Below are 24,416 nucleotides of genomic sequence, written 5' to 3'. Positions count from 1 at the left end.
TGATGAGGCTAACAGTGATACAAAATATAATTAATCCCTTCAAAAATACATACGTCAATAATAAAACAGCTACCTGAATCCATATTTTACTGTTGGGGAAAATTGTTGACAAGCTTCCCTGGTGGTCTAGTGGTTAGGATTCGGCGCTCTCACCGCCGCGGCCCGGGTTCGATTCCCGGTCAGGGAATGAAGACATTTTACGTGTTTTGTGACTTATTATAAAGTCCAAGCCACGCTAAATTTATGTCACAGTCCCTATTAAACCACAGCAGTTGACAAAAAAGTCCAACTGTGGAAATGTTATAGTGATTTCCCTGTGCTGCAGATACTAACATTACGATAAACAAATTGAATGAAATAAAACGGACAGATAAATAACGTGATCGGAGCGTCCGGGTATGCGCGTGGTCTTTAGCCATTGGACCTACGATATATCTTGCCCTGTAGATACTGGATTAAAAATACCAGGAATTAAACCGATTCACATATGGACATTTAGTGCTTTATTTGTGTGCGAGGATTACGTTAAAGAATAAAATACTGAATTTTAAAATAAAAAGATAAAAATGGAAGGCTTTACCGTTGAACTGGGACTGAAAAGGGATGTCGTGATTGTTTTTACAGCCTTAGGAGGGTTTATTAATACACGTAACACAGCAAACGTTCCCTCCTCCCCCACCCGGCGCTACCACTCTGCAGTAAAATACAGACCTCGGTGCGGTCTCCACTGCGCAGCTGGTGCGGTGCTGGTGCGTATCTATCTCACCTGCTTTGCCGCAGCGCTCCGGACTCCGTAGCACTGTCTATCAAGCTGTCGCCGGAATAGTGATACAGCAGCGGCCCTGAAAAATTCCCCGTCGTTATTATTACTGCATACAACTGAGAAGAAACTGCCGCAGAGTTCGCACGGTAAGGCAGTTCATTCATGTATCACTCGTATATCACCTAGATCTGTCTCCGTCTAAAGAATTATGACCTTTCAAATTCAGTTTCAATGTCAGTACGTACTACCAATCTTATAGTACGGTATTCATAGCTTCTCTGTTATATAGATATATGCGTACAAAACAATTGCTTAAATGTTAATGTCGAAGATGGTAATAGATGTTTTTCCTGCGATACTTTTTATTTTAGTCTGCATGGAAGGAAGTGATCACTAATGCGAGATGACTGATCCGAAAGCAACTGACAGTTAAGGAGAGGATAACAAAAACCGTTAGAATGGGGTATAAGGTAAGCACGGTTTCTACATATTACATAAAACGAGCGGAGATATATACAAAAAACATTCCAAGTAGGTAAATTAATATAAAACACTCCGCGCAGATATTTTCATTTAAAGCACTCCTGTCCGTATTAGATCACGTAAATTAAGCCGTCGGTTTGGTTATTTGAGAGCATGCCCATCTCTTAGTAGGGGCGGGGCCCAGGGCAAGCCAACTTATTCGGGGGTCCAGTTGACGCCAACATATAAACCAAGTAGGTTACTGGACGTCACTGCCTGCTGCTCCTCCGTCATTGTAAGACAGGTACAGCTATGATGAAGAATAACTTTCTGGACTAGTTAGCGCCAAACGGCAACGTGGCCACACAGGTTTTGTTGGCCTAGGTTATGTGATTGATAGGATTTTACGTGTATTTCCAGTGTATATTTTGTTGAGGTGTAATGTTTATCTGTTTTTAAATTATTTATTAGCCCTATTAAAACCGCAAACATAAACACAATTTGTAATAGCCAGAATTCAAAACCAACTCGCCCGTGAATGTTTCCGGATAACAAAACGTAAGAGACGCTTATTTACACATTGTAAAAAGACACGTGTAAAACAATAAAAATATATTACTGTATATTATAATCACAATCAACTAAATCGCGCTTTCTTTATTACCCAGTATGGCCGCATATCTGTACCGTTAAACACCCCTATAACTTACCCCTATCATTTTTCAGCCCTGATAAAAACGCCTTAAATGCCATGGGGAGACTAACTTGCATTGGCTGTTTCTGCCTTGCTCCGGTCCTACACACGTATCTTATCATCTCTCCAATGCTCATGTACTTTATTGGGAAACCAAAAATTTCTGAAATCGTGAATCTCATTATACGTACTTGACGTATTCTCCGGCACTCGTGTTACATCTCCCGTTGCCGAAGACCAGTTCCAACTTCCAATACTCAAGATCAGAAGTCCGGAGGACAGTAAAATCCCCGAATTTCCTTCTTGCCCCGCCCCAGATGTCAAGGATGCATATTGGGAGGTGATGTAGGAGACCTGTTTTGCTGTAATCTTTGCGTTCTTGGGATTGAGAAACATCCACATTTGGCTCGCTGTAACCTGCCTTAGCCATCACCAACTCACAACTACAATTAGTATGTTTTTCATGTGGAACTTCTGCTTGTAAAATTAGGTTCTTCCCGTGTCAATAAATGTATTCATTCATTTCATTGTGCGTACCGAACCGAAAATGACGTACCGAATTGTACACAAAATAACGTGCTCTGGTGAAATGTAGCTGCATGCAGTCAATGAAGAAAATATATTTATTAATAACTTATTACTTAGCCTATCATTATCTAGGCAAGTGTCCCCCGGTGAGCTGGGCCCACAGCAGAGTCTGGCCCGAAACAGGCTCACGGGTTGCACCGCCCTAACAACGCATCTGTGCGAGAGGGTTTTGAGATGGTGCGGCTAGAAGAAGAATTTATCTGGCTGGTGGGATAAAAGCAAACAGGTGTTACTTTTCCGATGCATGGTAGGCTTACTTGACTTTCTTTGTACTGCCGTATGCATCTGAGTGATCGCCTTTTCCTAAACGAAAACGTGTAGTGTTGTGTACTGTAAACATGTGACACTATATGATTATATAGCAGCTCTGTTATTTTCAATAACAGAACTGCTTGTAACCTTCCAATCTAAAGCTTTTAGAATAAGAGACAGCGCTTTTGTAGCTATTGTCACTGTTAAGTGTTAGTACAATGGACATTTCTTGCAACCTAGATAGTTTGTTTTCGAAGGGAGTCGTAAATGTGTGGCAGTTTTGTGAACAATCCATTACGGAATCTGTGGGTGCATTACATCTGGTGCTTCTGAAGCACAGGTAGCCATCGTAATATGGAGCACCACTTCAGCCAGGAATACTGTAAGAATCATGGAAGGCAGCTGTGTTGTCTGCCATATAGTTCTTATTAATGTGAGGGTTGCAGATTTAAGGCTGATTTATACTTTAGGGCGTAGGTCCGGCGGAGCCTCGTGGCCTGACACGCATCTCCCCAGAAATGTAACCACAGGCTATGGCGGTAGGATAGGCAGCTACCAATGTCTTAGATTTACATAGCATAGATTTTTTGCAGCAGCCTTGAGGTTTGCTGTTGTACCCTTGAGTGAAATACCAAGCCTGAACTAAGATAAGATAAACTTAATTATCCCACAAATGGAAATTTGGGTGTTACTGTAGGCAATACAAAAAATAAATAAGATAGAGCAATGTACACAGAGTTGCCAACTTTTGCCAGCTGGCTAAAGTGAGATTTTCAATTTGAGACAAGTCTACACACTTATGTACATACATTTACATGTCACCAGTGGTTCGGAGACTATCCCGGAGGCAACAGGCACAACTGTAAACCAAACGCAACTCTTCTGTGTATTTCTGTTTTTATTTTAAAATTATTTTTAATTCCTGAATGTAATCCTCACACAAAACCGTGAAGCTGCACAAGATTATGCATTCCCTTATTGCATATAGTTACATACAATTACTGATGATATAATACCATAATCATCAATATAATCTTTAATTCACTTTGGATAAAGGCACTATATGAACATTCAAATGGAAGAAGCCTGAAGCCTCTTAACTGTCCTAATTATTCTAAATGTGCCTGAAAATGTACTTGATCCAAATCGTCCCCATGTATACATGGGTATAAATATGAGCTTGGCAGAGCAAAATGAGCGGCAGGGTGCCCCCTGGACAGGACAACGTCATGACAGGCGATCATTATGCGTGTCCTGAATTATTTATCCCTAGCAAATGGTAGATGTATCCTAGAACTATAGGTAACAGAATGTACCTCTGGCCCAGTAATAGTAACATGTTACCTGTACAGTCATTGAACTGTGTGGAGATTCACCCTGATATCAAATGCCTTTGTCTAGTAAACTAGAGTGATTTTTAAAAAGAAAAATATGGAAAATGTCTGTCCGTGTCTGTTACACAAATATGTACCGATGCAAACTAATTTTCCGTGCACCAACTCCCTCTATTCCTCTTTATCTTACTCTGACTTCCATTCAGGTTGATTTACTTCTCATGGCTGCATGAGGTGTGATACATTCAGAGAAACCCTGGTAAAAGTCTCCTCCCCCACTTTAGCCGAGGTGCTGGTGTTCCTGACATGCCAGTACTGAAAATACAGGTTGCAGGGGGCCATGCGTCACAAGACCACATTCCGGTGCCTTAGTATTCTACGTCTGGCTGGATCTGGATGCATAGAAACACTAACAAAGAACTGAGCTTCATTAACAGTCAGAGAAGGAGCTGGGTAGCTTTGGCTCACGTCCCCGCAGCAGGAGATATACATGTGAGTTGTACTAACTAGGCTTAGGTGGTACCTAATTTCTGATACGGTCATACTTTCCAGACATTTTACCACGGTATATGGTATTTTGTCAGTATTTTCAAAACCAACGCTTCCAATAAATTTGCCAAACGAGGTGTCTAATCATATCACCACCACCCAGCTCGGTGAATTTTATTGCTTAGATTTCAGAATACCTCAGTATACTGTGTTACCTTAATAGCATCCAATCCTAGTACTAACCAGCCAGGCCAAGATGGATCTGAGGTCTCTGTGGCCAAATTCAACCCTGATCAGATTCAACCAGCATAAAGATGCCTTTTTTTCCTACTCGTCCTGTTTGTGTCCCCCTGCCTTCCCATTTCTCCTGACCCACGAACCCGGTTAGTGCAGTTGGACGTGTCCCAGCCATGACTCTGAACAAGCAGCCTATTTTCCCCGGTCATATTTGAATGCAGAAGCAAATTTCATTAGAAGACAGGCCTCATGTTGCAGGTACGCCTAAATCCCTCAGAGTCCAGCGTCTAAATTGGTCGCTTCATAAACGAGTAAAAGAGAAAAATCTTCAGTGAAGAAGCTCAGGATAACTGAGGAAGTGCTGCAATCCTTCATTTGAGCAGCACATGTTCTGATTCCTGCATTCCGGCATATATATTGTTTTTTTTTTTTTATTGTTTCAACGTCACGGTGGAAGAGGTGCACACTGTCTTTAGGAAGCTGAACAATGGGATGCTTCTGGTCCTGACAAGATAAATCCCTGCTGTGCTCAGTCACTGTGCCTCCTAGGTCTACTGCTGTCTTTAAGCACTCTCTGCGACTGTGCAAAGTGCCACAATGCCTTAAAACAGATATTACACCTCTAGAATAATCCTGCGTGCTCTGCACTCTCCCTGCGTCCCTTGTCCATGTCCACTAATAAGCTCACATCATAGGATAGCTTAATAAAAGATAGACAGATGATGCCACCATCATTGGCATCATCTCTGACAACAATGAAGCACTATACAGTACGTGAAGGGTGCAGTGGGGGTGCAGTGGGGGTGCAGTGGTTATCACTGTTGCCTTGGTTCAAGTCTCTGCCGTGTGTGTGTGTGGGGGGGGGGGGGGGTTCTCATATTCTCCCCATGTTGTTGTGGCTTTGCTCCATATTCCCCATGCAGCCCAAGAACATACTGAGGTTAACTGGAGTTCCCGAATGGTGTGTGAGTGACTGTGCCCTGCACTGGGTTGCTGTCCCATCCTGGGTTGTTCCCTGCCTTGTGTCCTTGGGCTGTAGAACTCCCGTGAATCTGAATAGGACAGGTGTTTGTTTTATTACATACACCGATAAGCCATATCATTAAAACCACTGACGAGTAAAGTGAATAACGTTGATTATCTTGTTACGATGGCACTTTACCTATATTTTAGATAAGTGAACAGTCAGATCTTGAAGCTGATATGTTGTAATCAGGAAAAATGGGTAAGCATATGCTTTGATAAGGGCCAAATTGTGATGGTTAGATGACTTGGTCAGAGCATCTCCAAAACAGCAGGTTGTGTGGGGTGTTCCCGATATGTAATTGTCAATACCTACCAAAAGGGGTCCAAAGAAGGCCAACTAGTGGATTGCCGACGGGGTCATGGGTGCCCAAAGCTCACTGATGCATTTGGGGAGCAAAGGCTGGTCCGTCTGGTCCGATCCCACAGGGGCGCTACTTTAGCACAAATTGCTGAAAATGTTAGTGGTGGCTATCATAGAAAGATGTCAGAACACACAGTGCATCATTGCTTGCTGCATATAGGGCTGTGTAGCCACAGACCAGTCAGGATGCCAATGCTGACCCCTGTCCACTGCTGAAAGCACCTACAATGGGCATGTGAGCATCAGAACTGGACAATGGAACAATGGAAGAAGGTGACCTGGTCTAAAGAGTCATGTTTTCTGTTACATCATCAGGGTTCCCACTTGCCCTGGAAAATAGTCAGCCAATTTTCCAATCATGGAAAACACATGGAAATTGAGAGAAAAAGTAAAATGTCCTGGAAAATCTTGAAGTATCCTGGAAAAATATTTCAGCAAACAAATAATATTGCCATATGAAATTTTGAATATGTGAGCACTGGAAATTGGTTGACTATTTTCCAGGTGTTCCAGGATGAGTGGGAACCCTGATCATGTGGATGGCTAGGTGCATGTACGTCATTTATCGAGAAAGAGAGGGCACCAGGATGCATTATGGGAAGACGGCAAGCCGACAGGCAGTGTGATGCTCTGGGCAATGTTCTGCTGGGGGACCGTTGGTCCTGTGATTGATGTGGATGTTACCTTGACATGTACAACCTACCTAAACATTGTTGCAGACCAACTACACCCCTTCATGACATGGGTATCAGTCCGGAGCGCTGTGTGCTTCCAGCAGGATCATGCGCCCCACCAAACTACAGGAAATGTTTACGGTTAGGGTTTAGGGAACATGAAAAAGAGTTCAAGGTGTTTAAGGAACATGAAAAAGAGTTTTAGGTGTTGATTTGGCCTCCAGATTCCCCAGATCTCAATCCGATTGAGCATTTGTGGGAAGTGTGGACAAACAAGTCTGAACCATGGAGGCCCCAAATCTCATCTTAATGGTCCTGCTGCTAACGTCTTGGTGCCAGATACCACGGGACACCTTCTGAGGTCTTGTGGAGTCCATGCCTCGATGGGTCAGAGCTATTTTGGCAGCATAACAGGGACCTACGTAACATTAGGAAGGTGGTTTTAATGTTATGGCTGATCAGTGTACTTTGCATTTGCTTATCCTTGCTGAGGATCTTGTTTTTATTCAAGGTCTGCATCATGCCCTAATTGTTAATTGCCTATTGTCATGGTGTCGCCGATGTTGTGCCATCAAAAATTTCCACCGCCGCCGTTACAATGGAACCTTGTCTATATATTAGGCAAGTGAACAGTCAGATCTTGAAGCTGATGTGTTGGAAGCAGGAGAAATGGGCACAAGGAGGGGGGGGGGGGGCGCTGCAGGTGTGATGCCACAGGAACAGGCACATGCTGGTTGTGTTGCCAGTCCCGCTGTTTTTCTCTTAAACTTCCTTTGCACATTTAAGTCCCATAACCGCTCATCCAGCACAGGGTCACTGTGAACCTGGATCCTCTCCCAGGAAGCACAAGGCGGGAGATGACCTGAAATGCCATGATCTGAAGGATGAGGGACTCCAGGGCAGGCGTGTTGGCGAAACAGAAAGTGGTTTTAGTGAACTAACTGGGTAGGAAAGGTAAACAAACAGGATCACAGAGGATCAGAAACAGGAGGACCCGTGTCCTGTGATGGACTGGCATTCCGTCCAGGGTGTCCCCCAGCCCCGTGTCCTGTGATGGACTGGCATTCCGTCCAGGGTGTCCCCCAGCCCCGTGCCCTGTGATGGACTGGCATTCCGTCCAGGGTGTCCCCCAGCCCCGTGCCCTGTGATGGACTGGCATTACGTCCAGGGTGTCCCCCAGCCCCGTGCCCTGTGATGGACTGGCATTCCGTCCAGGGTGTCCCCCAGCCCCGTGCCCTGTGATGGACTGGAATTCCATCCAGGGTGTCCCCTGTCTTGTGTCCTATGCTACCTAGGATAGGCTCCAGGCCCTCCTACAACTCTGACCAGGATAAGTGGTTATGGCGATTAAGATAAGAATCCATGTTAATGGGTAGGACGTTCCCTCAAGGTTTACAGAACATTGTCACAGTGATTGCGTTATTTTTTCCTTGCAGATCTCCGGCGCAGCAATAGACCGTGTCAGCTTACTTTGGCGGATGCGTCGGCGGGCACGTCGGGGGGTGCTCTGCATGGCTGTCTTCTGCATCGCTATGGGCCTCCTCTACGCCTTCTGTGCTGAGAACAGTGTTCCCGTAACAGACGCCATCTTCGGTGTGCGTGCCCGAACCCGTGCCCAGCCCCGGGCTCGCACCGTCGCCAAGGCGCTGCGGTCGGCCGGTGCCAATGCCAAGTCCATATTTGTTGACCCTCTGAGCCTGCCTGGCATTGTTCCCCGAGACCCGCGTCGCCCTCTTCCTGTGCTCTCCCGCCTGCCCGCGTCCAACGGCACAGTAGCTGAGCCTGGGGTGGCCAGATCCCAGAGTGATGACAGGGGCTCCAGGTGGGGCCTCTCCTGGCTGCTTCCGGGGCCCCTAAAGAGGCTCCTGGATGGGAGGGGAAGGAAGCCTGGGTCAGGCCGGGCTTGGGGTCCGGTAGACCCCGAGCTCTTCGGGCCCCACAGCAAGTTGGGGGAGGTGTGGAATGACGAGATGTCCACTGCCTTGCTTGGGAAAAGACTGAAGCAGGTGGTGCAGAACTACCAGGTATGGAGGGGAGGCTCAGGAGATTATTATATTTTACAGACTTTATAACATGATTGCTCAGTTCATTCAGCTGAATAATTAACTTTGTGGACCTGATCGGGAAGTTGTTGATGATAACCTATTTTCTAATACCTCCTTCTCCCACCTAGGCCATGAATAAGTATGGAGTGAAGTTTAAGGGCTCCACTCCAAGGGGCCGCAAGCTGAGTGGACCAGAGCTCCTATGCCAGCTGAAGGAGAGGGTCAAGGTGACCACAATCACCCCAAACCTCAAGCCTTTTTCAGAGCTGCCCTGGAGCTCTGAGCTGCCCTCCCTACAACTGACTTCTGTCCTGGGACCGTTTGAGAGCTGCGCGGTCGTGTCATCAGCGGGATCGCTGAGAAACTCAGGCCTGGGGAGAGAGATTGGTGAGAGAGCCACCCCATCACCTAACAATCTGCCTTCCTCACAGTATTATTTGTGCGTGCAGATTCGTAAAAAACACTGAGAGGACAGCATCTGTTATCAAGCTGAAAGTGTAGGTTGGTGACCTACATAGATTCTGCTTCATCCGTTCGTGTCACACAACAAAGTGTGATGTAAGTGAAGACAGCAGATGACAGATATCCATATTCAGACGGTCCGTTCCACTCCTGGCTCAGCCTTAGTCAGCAGAGGTTCTGCGTTTCTCATCTGTTAAAACCAAAAAGCACCCTAGATCACGGAAACAAAATAGGTAGGCGAGAGCGGCACCGAACGAGCTGCTTCCTTTCCAGCTTCATCACCTGCTTGTGTGTAAACAGAAGAGCCATTGCGAGGTGCCACCGTCTGCTTCATCCGCCACGGAGGCCTCTGTGAAGATGACTCAGGGCTTGGTGGTTCACATCTGGCAGCCGCCTCACCGACAAGCAGTGCAGTTAATAAATGAAAACAGCTTAGAGCAGCGTTTCCCAGTCCGGTCTTCAGTCCACATTTTTGCTCCCTTCACCGGGAGCAGGGAGGGAGCTAATGGACCCCGTGTGTGTCCCAGATAACTGGGTTGGGAAGGGCTGCCTTATAGGGATCCCCGCACTGCTGTATATAAACATATGCAGTGTTGCTTTTACTTACGAGTTTAATTCGTTCCGTGACGGAGCTCGTAACTCAAATTACTCGTATGTCAAATCAGTTTTCCCAATTGAAATTAATTGAAATGCCATTAATCAGTTCTGGACCCCCAAAAACCACTGCATTTTTTTTGTTACATGTTTTTCAATTAGAAAAATGTGCTTATAAATAACGAGTATTGTATAAAACCACAATACAATAGAATGTACTGCAATGAACTTTATTAAGTATGATGTACAGCATTTGCCTTGGAGATCAGACGACTTGAAGAATCTGACGAAGGTGGAGGAGAAAAGCTGAACTGAATAACTGAATCTTATTCGCTGATTTTTGCCCGTTTCGCCACGCTTTCCTCACTTTCATCTGCAGGGGTTTCCGATAAAAACCTGTCCACTGTGAGCTAACCGCTTAAAGTGAACGAGTGAGACACGGGGTGCTGTGTAGATGCTGCGGCGTTCACTGCGGCGTTCACTGCGGCGTTCACTGCGGCGTTCACTGCGCCAGCTAGCGGTGGGGTATCTGAAGCTGACTCCTAACCAAATTTTAGCTCTCAACTCAAAGCAAAAGATCGGCCGAGAGACGGCTCGTATCTCGAAAAACTCGTTATTTGGGACACTTGTAAGTCAAGGTACCACTGTATGTGTAAGTACAAGTTTCTGAGTAAAAGCTTCCATATGTTCCATAATGGTGCGTCTTTCTGAGAGACATTGGTTTGAGTTTCTTGAGATTATTCATTTCTTTCTGGAAGGCAGCACTTAATTTCTGCACCTTGTACTTTGTGCCTCAGCTCACTAATAATTAACTGAAAAGATCTGGATTTCAGGTGTAAATCAGGAATGAGCAGAATATACCATAAACCTTCAGGACCTGCAGACGCGTGAGGCGTGGGGAATCTCACACATTCCTACCACCTTGCATTTTTGTTACTTTTCCCCAACAACAATGCTAAGTTAGTTAACAAAGGGCTTGCGGAATGTATTACTTCAATGGGGTCTTTTTTTGTTGAAGACGGTGATGGTGCATGACTGTCGTTGACAGACTCCCATGATGCAGTGCTGAGGTTCAACGCTGCCCCCATTGCTGGCTACGAGAAGGACGTCGGCACCAAGACCACAGTTCGCCTTATAAACTCCCAGGTTCTCGTTATTTGTATCTGTAGCTTTGTCTGTCCTCCTGTTTAATCTAACTGGTCTTGTGCTTCACACTGTGGAAAGAAGGTGTTTTGCTTATTTTAAAGTGCCTTATTATTGTGTTTGTGTAGGAGTAAAGCTGGGGAGGATTTGTAAGGCAGGTCCTCCTGGTGGTGGAATAAGGGCTGATTCACTGGTTTGTCACGACCAATTTGGATGGACATTGTTTCTGCACTGTACAGGTGATGGCATCAGAAGACCACCGCTTCCTATCCAGCTCCCTTTATAGTGCTGGGATCCTGGTGGGATGGGACCCTGCTCCTTACTCAGCTGACTTGATGGAGGTAAGCAAACCCAGGGTAACCTGGGAGGAAGTAACGAGTTGGAAGTTTTAGCTACACAAAAATGATTGGTTTGGAGAGTTGACCAATCAGAATGTAAAGGAGGTGGCTCCAAGCAACTAGCGGAGGCGGAGCCAAGACATCTGATTGGTTTGTCTGACATGTGACCAAAATCTGATGGGTTATCTCTCTGAACCAGTCATTTTTCTTTCTGCCCTCAGAACATTATTGTGTAAGCTCCCATGAGCTCCCAAGTCGCCATATCTGATAGCTGGCTGTTGTCGGATCTTTTTTGGTTGTGTCTTGTTTTTTGGAACGCTGAATCCTAAATCCCGGCATTTCTCTCCAAATTCCAGTGGTACAACAGAACTGACTACCCCATATTCCAGCAGTACCAGAAGTACCGCCGGCTGCATCCTCAGCAGCCTTTCTACATCATGCACCCACAGGTTGAGTGGCAACTTTGGGAGCGAATCCAGGACAATATGGCTGAGCCCATTCAGAAGAATCCACCCTCATCTGGCCTGCTAGGTATGTGTCTGCCTAAGTGCCTGGTAGATGTGTCTGCACACAGTAATGGCATTTCACGTTGTCTTTGACATGCTTTCAAGTCAACCTAGAGTAATCAATACTACGCAATCCTGATGTCTCTATAGGAGACCCGAATTCCTGGTTGCATAAGGGAGGTCCTTAGGAGCGATTGTTAGATAGTGTTTGGCTTGGCCTGTAAGGACTCTGTGCCTGCAATCTTTGTGTGTCTCATAGGAGAGCAGGATGGGATATGAGAAGACAAAAATTTTATTGTACTTTCTCCTTGCACAATAACAATAAAGGCATTCTGTTCTAAATAGACAGATAGACTTTACCGTTCCCAAGCAGGAAAGACTGGGAAAAAGACTAACACATGAACGGTTTTGCAAATAAGATGCTGATTATTCCGTGCATGGTAGTACTAAGCCAGGCCAACAGTTATGTAGACAGTGATTTAGAATACTGTCCAATTACTCTTGGCAGGAAAGAATCGCTGCCTATTAGGAGAAGGCACTGCTTGGTAGATTAGGGCCGGATGGGCGGGTGTCTAAGGACACTGATGGATATGTGCTGACTGCCATGAGCCAACAGTGGTCATGATGGGAAAAACCCTTTTTATTATTCCCCTTTCAGAAATTTCCCCCGGGCTCTCTGCGTTTAGAACTGTAAGTTCCTATGAGAATTTCACTTCCCCGATTTTCTATGAATTTTTGAAGCCGGTAAATCTGCAAAAGAGGGACTTTCCTTTGAGAAGCATTCCCACGCAGGGCTGTGACACAGAGCCGAAGATCCTTCCTGACATGCTGACACGCACATTGGTAGTATTTCTGTTGATGTCTTATGAAAGGTATTTAAAAGCTGTGCCGATGCACCAATGACTGGATGAATCTTTTTTTTGTGGAAGGCGCAGCTTGGAATTGGATTTGGCTAGTGATCGGACCTGTTTGAGTTGCACCCTTTTAGTTATACTAAGCTTCTCATGATTTGTGATGTTAACGCTACTGAGCCGTAATGCTTAGTTGCCCTGGGATAACCCTTTTGAGGCCCTGGAACTATATACTGTAGGATATGTTCCACTGCTCTGACACCTTTTGAAAAGGTCCATCAGTCTGGGTGCAGAGATATGAGTACAAGGCAGGAAATAACCCAGGATGGGGCGCCAACCCATCACAGGCCACTCACACCATTCACATATAGAGCTGGGGTCTTTGACTTACCCTAACCCTAACCCTAACCCTAGCCGCAGAGGTGTAAGGCAGCAGTGATAACCACTGCGCCACCATGCCGCCCCTTACTGAAAATGTGTTGAAAAATTACACACAGCCGACTTGCACATGCTTTGATTACCCAGTAGACAAATCTCATCTCAGCCCATCACATTGCCTGTGGGGAGTTTGTCTAGTTATAGACTTACTTGGTTGAGGTGCAGTCTGGGTAGGAAGAAGGCCTTGAGGTCTTGGAAGTGGTATGATATATGCAGGGTGGAGACAACGGGGTGTTGAGTATGAGTAAGGGATGAATTCTGCTGCGCTCTAATTACCTTGGAGGTCGGAAATCCTCGGAGCTAGGAATGACATCACACCTGAATTATCCATGTTCCGGTGCAAAAAGTCGGAAAGCTATTTAGCAATGCTAGTTGTAAACAGGTAAACAGGTGTTAGTAATACCAGTTAATTACAACACATCATGCAATTTTTTTTGTGCATACAGACTAGGGCTGCACAATTTATCGATTTCAAATCGAAATCGCGATTTGAAACAACGCGATTAGCAAGTCGCAGAAATCACGATTTAGGATATACATTACACAGCACGTCGGACCCAGGGTTTAAAACTGCTTTGAGAATAGTTTTACAAATTCATGCCGTGCTCCCTGTGTGACAGTCATTCTCACCAATCACAAGCGCCATGCTTCTCACATGCCAGTCATGCTCACCAATCAGAAGTGGGCCAAGAAGGCGTATAGGCCCACAAACAGCAAACTCGTGAAACCCAAGGAAAATATTACATTCGCGGTGCGGAAAAACACTGATTCCGCTACTGAACTATAAGTGAATTGCCTTCCTGTTTCATGGTCCGAGATTGTTTCAGAAAGGTCCTATCATCAATAGAATTGGCGAGCTCCTTTTAAACACCAGCTGCGATATACTTCAGCGTATCATACCTTTGGTTTTTGTTAATAGGCAATAGCATTAGTATACCGCTAACCCATCAAAACAACAATGAGACAGTCAGTAATTCTCACAGCAGTGGAGTCGGTGACCTCCAAAAAAGCCGTAAAACCCACAATACAGTCGTGTTTATGTCATGTTTTTGTGCTTATTAAATTTAAGTGTTTCCAAAGATTAATCCCACAACAGTAATAAAATAAAAGTCTTGCTTTAACATATATAAATACTAAAAGAATAGATCGCTATTACAGTTGGGTATGGGCACACGGTCTTATTTAGAAAACATATAAAAAGAGACGCATATAATGTTTAATCATTCGTTTTGTATTTGTCCGAGTAACAAAGCACAGGAATGATAAGCTGCTTCAGTCGAAAACTGCATTTTACTTCTCATTAAAAATAAAATGCAGGGTTGGCAACTTTGGTCAGCTGCATGGAGTGAGATTTTCTGTTCTCTGTTCTGCACACACATGTATGTTTCATTATCTTGTAAATAGCCTGTAGGGTTTGCAAACTGCCGTAACGTTTTTGATGCAGCTAATTTTAAGTTCAGAATGGAATATAGATTTGCCGTAAGATTTCCTGCGTGAGAGTCTGAAAGAATTTGCAACCATGAACACTTACGTACATTTTTTGTTTCACCTGAATTGATTTGTATAGAAAATAACCGTATACAGTTGTTAACTGTACCAACATGAAATCACCAATAAACGACTTCTATTTATTAAACATTTTATAAAATGCAAACTACGTTTAAAAACTTCCAGCTTTACGGTTTCAGGACAGAACAGCCACTCTGTTATGAACATTACGGGTTTTTGAGTGTTATTAGTGTTAATAACAGCAGCTAATAACACAATAGCGCAAACAAAAGGACTGCATACACCGAAGTATATTTCTTGCTTGTTCATTGGCGTGGGAAAAGGCGGTTCTAGTGTTATTAGGAGGGTAATAAGCGTTACCTGCAAGATCGCTATTTTTCTTTTTGCTGCAATTGTTTTCATTATTACTTTATTTAACTTGACACATCACATCTTTAAATTCTCATCCTTGCATTACAATATAGACCAGTTAATACTGATGGTATCTCATGCTGCGTCATATGTTTTAAAATTACTACACACATATTTAACTGAAGCTTGACATAAAAAAAATTAAATCGCAAATCAAATCGTAATCGCAATTTCGGTCAGAAAAATCGTGATTCGATATTTTCCCCAAATCGTGCAGCCCTAATAAAGACATCATAGTAACATGTCCACAGATAGCGGTTGGACAGTACTGTGTGAACAACCAATTTAAGTGCTAATAAACAGTATACAGTGGTACCTTAGTTCTCGAACTCATTAGAAGTCGAATTTCTAAAAAGTCGAACCGACCACTTCGAAAAAAAATTACTTAGAGCTCGATCTGAATCTCAGAAGTCAAACCGTGAACACCGACCTAAGATAACTTGTACGCGCGGGGAAATGAGTCACGCAGCACGTCTGTCAGCGGAAACAAAGGGTAAAGCTTCAGTCTCAGCCTCGCATTCGCTGTGATAGCATCGTGCATGTTTAGAGTAGCTGAATATATATATTTAGACAGTAAAAATACATTTAGACAATGATAGACAGTAATAGTGATTATTATATAATAAAATACATTTAAAAATAAAGATTTCTTATTCATTATTTTAATATTAATAATAAACCATTAATACATTTAATTATAATAATATTGTCGTGCCAAGCGGGGACGGAACGGAGACAAAGGCGCAGACGTCAGGGTATCGGGGAATACGGGGTTTAATTACAGGTAAGGCAGGCAAAACGCAGACGGACAATACAATGACCGGACTGGGAAAACAAACTGAAACGCGGACTAAATACAGAGGACTAATGACAACAGCCAGAAACAGCTGATCACACGGGGATTCCACATGGGGTTAACGAGGGGGCGTGGCACACGGAAGGAGCGGACGATTGGGGCAGGACACATTGTTTTTTTTAAACTTTACACATTGTTTGGATACATTTATTTTCTTACTTTACAAATTACTGTTTTGATAAATGTGCTTAGATGTGTTTAATACAGTATATGCTCTTCTTGTTTTATCCGGTTCATTTTGTGTTTAAATGCTAAAAAAAATAATTTTGGGGGGGCCGGGAACCAATTAATTGGTTTTCCATTATTTCTTATGGGGAAAATTCGATCAGATCTCGACCTTTTTAGGATTCGATCCGGAGTTCTGAATGAATTAAATTCGAGTTCTGAGGTACCACTGTACAACTACAGCTTTTACTTATGTTGATGAAGGGTGCAGCCATCTTGAATTCTGAGGTCAAAGTTGTAGAGGTTCCTCCAACTTTTCGAGTCAGAACCCTAACTTCAACGGGCATTCCAGTTGATATTTCCAACTAGCAACTCAGAAATTCAGATGTCTGAGTCCAAATGGAACACATAAGAACATAAGAACTATACAAACGAGAGGAGGCCATTCGGCCCATCGAGCTTGCTTGGGGAGAACTTAACTAATAGCTCAGAGTTGTTAAAATCTTATCTAGCTCTGATTTAAAGGAACCCAAGGATTCAGCTTGCACTACGTTATCAGGAAGACTATTCCATACTCTGACTACACACTGTGTAAAGAAGTGCTTCCTTAAATCCAGTTTGAAATGTTCTCCCGCTAATTTCCACCTATGGCCACAAGTTCTTGTATTTGAACTAATGCTGAAGTAACTATTTGGTTGAACAGCATCCAAACCTGTTAGAATCTTATAGACCTGGATCATGTCCCCCCTCAGTCTCCTTTGCTTGAGGCTGAACAGAGAAGCGAGGAGGCAGGGCAGTGAGGGTGCTGAGGCCCACCCATCTAGCATCCTGAGGAATGCTACGGGAGGGCAAGACTAGTACGTAGGTGTCAAAACTGCTTTGGAATACAGATCGAGTTTATTGGCCATTTCGGAGTTTCCCTCCAGCAACTCCAGTCCTGGGGTACATCCAGATCGCACATTTACACAGTACGTACTGAATTTTGTTAGGTGCCTACTACTTTACCACTAATGCAGTATGGACTGTAGGTATACTGTACACGAGAACAGTAAGCATGCACTCGGACTATCTATAATTGCCATCTTGTACATTACTTGATATTTACTAATGATGTAGCTTGACCCCGATGAAAGTTAAAAGCCATTTAAAAAACAGTTTATTTCAAGAAAAGAAATAAATATTTGACAGCCGTTTTTTTTTTACTTAAATTGTATTCATAAGCCACACATCTTCATTTCTGGTTGTGGCTCCAGCGGCCTTGTGGGATAGCGTAATGTCCATCGGTTGCACACTTTGGAATTTCACAAAATGTCATCCGGGTATCGTTCGCCTACCCGCTCATCCATACTGAGCATTCAAACATACTGCTCACTTCGCATACTATATTTTGCCTACTACATTGGAGTGCTGGGCATTATACTGTAGCAATTCACCCGGTACGACAGCTTAAATTTCTGGTATGGTATGAATTGTTCATATACTGTCAGAAGCACAGCAACAGGACAAGGCAGGGCAGGCAGTGGCCTGGGGCCCCGAGCTGCGAGGGGGGCCCCCAGGGCAGCCAATCACATAGTACATTGTAATGACAAATCTGCTTTATTTGTGTACTCTGTTTTTGGTCTTATATTTTTAATGCATTTGTGTTTATTAAATTCTCTTTGTTGATATTATTAATAGGGGTGTAAATCGCAGCTTTCCTCGCGATACGATACCGACAGTATCGATTCCTTAAGCCGACGGTTCGATTTTTTTTGATACCTCAGAAATTCCCACGATGCGATACGATACGATTCAATTCAGTTCGATACTGGGGATAGTAGTTGAAATGATGAAATTTCACACAATCCTTTACATTTCAATGGATTAAAGAAGGCAAATATAAAGAAGGCAAATATGGATGTAGATTAACATGGTGAATAATTTTTATTTTGAATCAAATCTTCTCCAGACAAATACAAAAGTGTAACGAAAAGTATGTCCATAACTGTCATGACCTGCTCGTATGACCCTCTCGTGTGCTAGAGGCTTCTTACTTGGTCCAGCTCCCCCATTCATTTTTATACCCTTTCTTAAGTTTAGTAGAAATAAATTGGAGGCTAACTAGGAGAATTGGTAGCTTACAGCAGCTGGTGCGGTTGAACGCGTCATCCGTCCTCTATTTTTTATGCCATACGTTCTACCCACACTACCTTTGCGATCGACCAGTAGATCGCAATCGACGTATTGGGCACCCCTGGTGTAGACCATGTATACGATGGAGTGGATCATGAAAACAATACTGGAACAGGCCAGAAAATAAAAACGCATGTATCGATATTTATGCGGTCACATCGATGCATCGGATCATTTGCCGTTGAATCGATATATCGATACAAATCGATGTATTGTTACACCCCTAATTATTAATGTACATGGATATTATTTTTTCCATGCCGTGGGAGGGAGAATTGGATGACCCCATGGAGTTTTTTGTCTGGAGCTCCCAGAGTACCTAGAATCGCCTCTGTATACTTCTATATCATAGCGTAACTGAAACAACAGCTGCAACGCTTCAATAGGCACCAAATATTATAATTTTGTTCACTGGCAGAACCACTATGGATTGCTGTTCAGAGTGTATTGAGACGGGACCCTTGTTAACTGTACGTATCCTTCCTAGTAAAAGATAACTTTATAACACAATAATTTCCTCTATATAATGGTTCAGCATTTTAGTAATTATAGCTACTGCTTCAGTCTTTGCCTGAAAATTTGGATTACATGTAATATAATTAGGTCTGCAATTAAATACATTTTTTAAATTTGCAAATTAAATACAGTGAAGCAAAAATCCCTAATATTATCAATATTTCATGGTAATAATTAAAATCATGCCGGTTAAGCAAACATGCTGTTATCAAGCTAAATATGTTAATAATCAATAAAATATGTCTCTGTGGAGCAAAATATATGGTTATAATCAATAAGACTTGTTGCTGTCTAGTTAAATCTACATCATTAATCTAATAAAACATGGCAATGAAACAATTCTTATCGAGCTAAGAACATGGCTATAATCAATAAAACATGTCGCTGTTGAGCTGAATATACATTAATATAAATCTTATAAATCATGCTGATTATACTCTCAAGCTAAATGTAAAGATTTTAAATAATAATTAATAAAACCATACAAAATACTGTGATGTACTGTGAAACTACCAGAATTTTTTGGTCATGCCGTCCAGTGCATAACAAACAAGTGTGTGATTTTGGATGCACCCCTGCTCTGCTTGTGGCCTGTGATTTCTTCATTCCGCTCTATGCTTGTCACTGTGCTCATTTACACCCTCACTGAGCTTCTATTTTGGCTCTGCCTGCACTCCCTTAATCTGTTATGTCATGGTTTCTTCTTAGGAAGGCAGTGCAGTGCAGTGTTTTATGGGACCTGTGATGTCTACACAAATATAGATAAAATCTGAAATACAGTGGCTAAATCCATCAGTGTCCTTACTACATGTCTTATGAAATATATCCCAGTCCATCACATCTATTCCTCAGGTTCATTTGTCTGCACCTTCCGTATTCTAGTTGTGGTAAGCAGGGATTAAATGTACCAAGCTGTGATCATAATGATGGAAATGTTCAAAGTTCCTGATGCTCCCAGAACGTTATCCCACTACTAGAACTAAGACTAGTAACTTAAAAACAAGCAAATGGCTAGGAAGGCATTGGCGTACTTTGTCAGAAATTCACTTAAGATGCAGTGCATCGTCTTGCCTGCAGTAATGGCATGGGTGGGGGGAGGGACACACAGTGTGAACCGTGATATGTGAAAAGTCCTGTGGTTAGTAATATAACCACAATCCATCGACTAAGACCTTAATATCTCGGTCAAATACCTGGGCTTCTACAGTGAGGTGTCCTAGATTACGCCATCTGTTGTTGGCAAAAATAGCCACTTCCAGTCACTGCTTTTCACTGGTTTTTACTCTCATGCCTTTTAGCTTGGACAGTATGAAGAATGTCTAGTGCCACTGCAGGACTGGGAGCTTCATATCTCAGCCAAGTTTCTGTAAAGCCCATTCTGTGCTCCCCGTTGCTCCCGGTAACTGCTGAGAGCTCATCCATGTTGTTTGCCAGGGACCGTACTTTGCCCATTATGATGCAAGGCAGGCATGGTTTGTGTCCTTTTCTCTTTCTCCAAAGTCTCACTCCTATTCTCTTTCCCCTACAGTACCGTTTCAGCTTGACTGGAAGTCCAACTGTGAATTCCCAGTCAACTAAGGACATTAACCGTTGCCTCGGTTCTAGCAACAATGACTGTAAAAAGTAGTTTGAGGGCTAGAAAGACGATAAAAACATTCCGACATTTGGAATCGGTGAAACCTTGTAAGACAAACCTAGATTAAGTCATAAAAACCCAGAACCTGTAAAGCTGTCTGTCTTCTCCTGATTATTTTTGCATTTCCTCCTTAAGGAACAGTGCTGATGATGTCCATATGTGAGGTGGTGCACGTCTACGAGTTCCTGCCCTCGCAGCGTAAGACAGAGCTGTGCCACTACTACCAGCACTTCTACGACGCGGCGTGTACGCTCGGCGCGTACCACCCCCTGCTTTACGAAAAGAACCTGGTGAAGAGGATGAACCTGGGGTCAGATCAGGACATCTACAACCTCGGCCGGGTCACTCTTCCTGGGTTTAGCACCTTCAATTGCACGCCTAGCACAGCTCACTGAGAAACCGGATTGTGTCGGGGGAGCGACACTGTAACTGAAGCTTACTCGTCCACAGTTTTCCTGGCTCCCTCACTGCCAGCCACGCAGAGTGACTCATGCTTTAGCCTGTGGACTTGGAAGGCGTCACTCCAACCCCGGTCAAATTTGCTGAGTAACAACGCAGAGGTGGTCACATTTGCCCATGCTCCAGCGGCTTCCTCTCTAAGTAAACCACACATCACACAGCTCCATACCGTCGCCCCCCACCGCCTGCTGACTGGTGTCCCTCCTCCAGACGTGATGTGGGTCACTTCACCTGGGGGCTTTCCAGCATTCCGCCCCGCCCTTCACTACAGCCTTTGCTTTTTACGAAACGTACATAGATTCCACACTGTGATAAACAGGCTTTAAAGCTCTGATGCCATCCTCTGGATTCCTGGAATGCTTTCATTGTGTTTTTTTTTTTTTTTACATAATGCAACGCCTTTCGTGTTTTCAATATCTGGGGGGGGGGGGGGGGGTGGAGCTGTCGTAAGTCAATTCCTATGCTAACATTACAGAAAGACTCCTTATGACAAGGTCCTGATTTAATGACACTCTTCAGCTGATTCTTACTGTCGAAATCAAGCACAGAAAATGACAGGCGTCAGGAATATGTCTCCCAAATGGTGACTGATCACGCGTTCTTTACATGAAACCTCAAACACCCCTCCCTTCATGACTTCACATCCCACAAGGTAACCAAGGATGCTATTTTTTTGCAGGATAAACAAGGTGCGTGTGAATTAATATAGCTACATAATGAATGTGACGTCTCCGAAATCCGAGAATTCTATCGGGCCACCTTGTGTGTGACAATGCACTTTGGAAATGGAATGAGAATGCCTTTTGCATTTAGTCCTGTACAATACAAAAAACTATGATGCAACACACAGTAATCAAACAGGTACATAGAAATGATGAGTTGATGTTTGGGTCACCGCAACATGACAATGCATATATGGCAAATCAAATGTTATTTCTAAAACTTCACATAGTTACCCCAACTTGTGACATATCCAGAATCCTGCCTCCAGCTGTTATAGCTGTGCTGCATTGAATCCTTGATATGAGCAAGGGCTATGTGGTCATGCTCTAAACTGGAAGTAGCTCGCTCCGAATCTAGAATTTAAACTGAGCCGTGAACCTTGTTCTAGGCTCAGTCTTGTCTCCAGTCTTTGAGCTTCAGTGTTTATTTCAATGAGGAGTGTAGGGTTCCGACATATGGGGCTGGGTTTAATCTGTCAGTGTTTTATTTCCAGGTTTTGATTAGGGTTGCTGGCTTGACTGTGGGTGAATCTCAGTATGCATACTTGACCATACTTGTGTTCTTGTGTCCCCGTTTTATGTCATCTTCCATTGCCGAAGACCAGCTCCAAAACTCAAGAACAAAAGTACAAAGGATGATAAAAATCCCCGAATGTCGTACTTGCCTTGCCCTGGATATCAAGGATGTGTCGGTTGCATCCTTGCCAAATGAGACCAGTCCTATAATTCATTGCACCCCAAGTTGGTTCAGTTAGCAACACCAGTCCTGTGAAGAACATAAGTATGATCTTTGTGTTCTTGGTATTAAGAAACGCCCTATGTGATGGTATGTTGCTTTAAGTTAGTTGATGTCTTGTCTCAGGTTTCATGGTTTTGTTTATCAGGTATCTGTATTGTAAGCTTGTTACTCCAGTAATTCCGAGTTCTGTAGCTGCTATGCTGTACAAATGGCATCTTGTTTTAGGTTTGTTAGGAGTGTCTTGTTATTCTAATCTCATTTCCTGATTCCTGCATGCTGGCTTTTGGTGCTGGTTTGCCCAGTGTGCCAGAGTTACCCATCTAGTCAGCAGCCCTAAGTCTCATTGGTTACTCGTGTCCCGCAGGCTGCCACCGATTGGTCTTAGGGACCATGAGGCAGATAACCTGGAACTGTGGATTCACTGTCCAGTTCAGGGTGCTCTGGTTTGCATTCTGAATAAATGTGTTCTCACTTCAGCATTCCGAGTCCTGGTTGACACCAGCCCTGTATTCTTGTTGTATTCTTGTTGGGTAATAAATGTGAAAATCTATATATGCATATTTGTTTGCCTGCTTCACAAGAAAAATATATATTTTAATATTTTATTTTGTATTTTTATTAAGTATTCTGTTTGAGAAATTATCTGTTAAATTTCTTTTATTTTTTTTATATGAAGTTGCACGTTACATAACAATATAAAATCATACTAAACTAACAGGACCACACCTGAAACAGGTTGTTCCTGAGATTTTGTAGTGTTTGCCTTGGTAATTGGTTAAATTTAAATGTAATTTGATGAGCATCCAAAAAAAAACTATATCTTTCCTAACCAAAATTTCAGTTAAGAGCGTTAACGGCAGTCCTTTATGGAATCTACCGAGGCCTGGATCAGTGCCTTTGAGAAGATGACCATGGAACTGCCCCCCCTCCCCCCCCAAATGCCGATGAACCCTGCTAAAACCTGACATCCAAGGTCACTGTTGTGAGATCAGTCTTTGGGAATGAATGATCTTTCATGCATCCCAATGAGGAAGTATTGAACATGCCGTTTTATACAGGGGACAAAGCGTGATAAGATGTTTATCTGAACCCTGATTTCTAGAGTACAGATATTTTGTGAACTGTTTGACTTCTGTGGCAAACTGTGACTCTCATTTTTTTTTTTTTGTGCACCTCCCAAAAGTTATTTGAAGTTATTAAAAGCTACTAAAGGATATTATTATGCATTTAGATACTCAAAGACTAGTTTTTAAAATGAGTGATTAATATTAAATGTGATTTTATCCATATCTAATCTAGTGACTGTTGTGTCTGACAAACCCAAGACAGTCTCCCACTTCTATGAGTCTTTTTTATATCTCATTCATGCATTAGAATGAGAATCCTTGAAGCAGCAAAGGACACTCAGAAACCTCTGCTTTCCTGGAGTATTTCGGATGCCTCGCAGGTGGCTGCCAATCCGTTCCTCCCTCTCCGCAAAGTGGGTGGGGTTCCGCTCAAAATCTCATCTTAAAATGTTGCCCGACTGACCGATCAGTAGACACCACCAGGACTGTGTCTGTGATGCTGAATGTTAAGTTAGACCTAACTGTCTTTTTGCCAGGAATTCATCGATATCCCCAATACCGCCAAAATGGTTGATGCTAAAATGTTCAATCGGCATTGACAGGGGCAGATTAATGTGTAGGGAGACCTAGGCTCGGATACCCCAGGGCTCTGGCAAACATTATGCTCCCGCTCCACCTCAGGAAAAAAGGAACAGTTAATGAAAACGGAACCACCTGAGTGTCCATGCTAATGTCAGCCTAGGGCCCCCAGATAAGTTAATCTGCCCCTGAGCTTTGAGACAATGTTGTCTATTGTTTTTTAAGTTTTATTGCTTTGTATATGTGTATTATAATTTCTGTAAAAGTACATGGATCATAACTAAAACTAAAGACTACTTTATGCAAAATAAAAAGATCAGTGCTTGCA

The 24,416-nt window shown here is 43.3% G+C and overlaps 1 protein-coding gene and 1 non-coding gene across 4 annotated transcripts; both read left to right on the top strand.

Moving 5' to 3' along the window:
• Positions 1–115: 115 nt before the first annotated feature.
• On the top strand, positions 116–187 carry trnae-cuc (transfer RNA glutamic acid (anticodon CUC)). Its single transcript has one exon. It is a non-coding gene; the product is annotated as a tRNA-Glu (tRNA).
• Positions 188–462: 275 nt separating this feature from the next.
• LOC111852948 (beta-galactoside alpha-2,6-sialyltransferase 1-like) lies at positions 463–24,416 on the top strand. 3 transcript variants are annotated; one of them, XM_023829346.2, is made up of 8 exons: positions 463–909; positions 1,135–1,233; positions 8,317–8,904; positions 9,054–9,312; positions 11,030–11,127; positions 11,364–11,465; positions 11,819–11,993; positions 20,658–24,416. In XM_023829346.2, the coding sequence occupies exons 2-8, from the start codon at positions 1,222–1,224 to the stop codon at positions 20,915–20,917; spliced, it is 1,494 nt and encodes a 497-aa protein (XP_023685114.1). In that variant the 5' UTR covers positions 463–909; positions 1,135–1,221; the 3' UTR covers positions 20,918–24,416. The 3 variants fall into 3 exon arrangements, with proteins under 3 accessions (XP_023685114.1, XP_023685117.1, XP_023685115.1); XM_023829349.2 differs by lacking the exons at positions 463–909; positions 1,135–1,233 and adding an exon at positions 1,273–1,529; XM_023829347.2 differs by lacking the exons at positions 463–909; positions 1,135–1,233 and adding an exon at positions 2,051–2,259.

The sequence above is a fragment of the Paramormyrops kingsleyae genome, unplaced genomic scaffold (assembly GCF_048594095.1).
Source record: "Paramormyrops kingsleyae isolate MSU_618 unplaced genomic scaffold, PKINGS_0.4 ups206, whole genome shotgun sequence".
Classification (NCBI taxonomy): domain Eukaryota; kingdom Metazoa; phylum Chordata; class Actinopteri; order Osteoglossiformes; family Mormyridae; genus Paramormyrops; species Paramormyrops kingsleyae.
The sequence above is the reverse complement of the archived record's forward strand: the minus strand, read 5'-3'. Positions and strand labels throughout refer to the sequence as shown.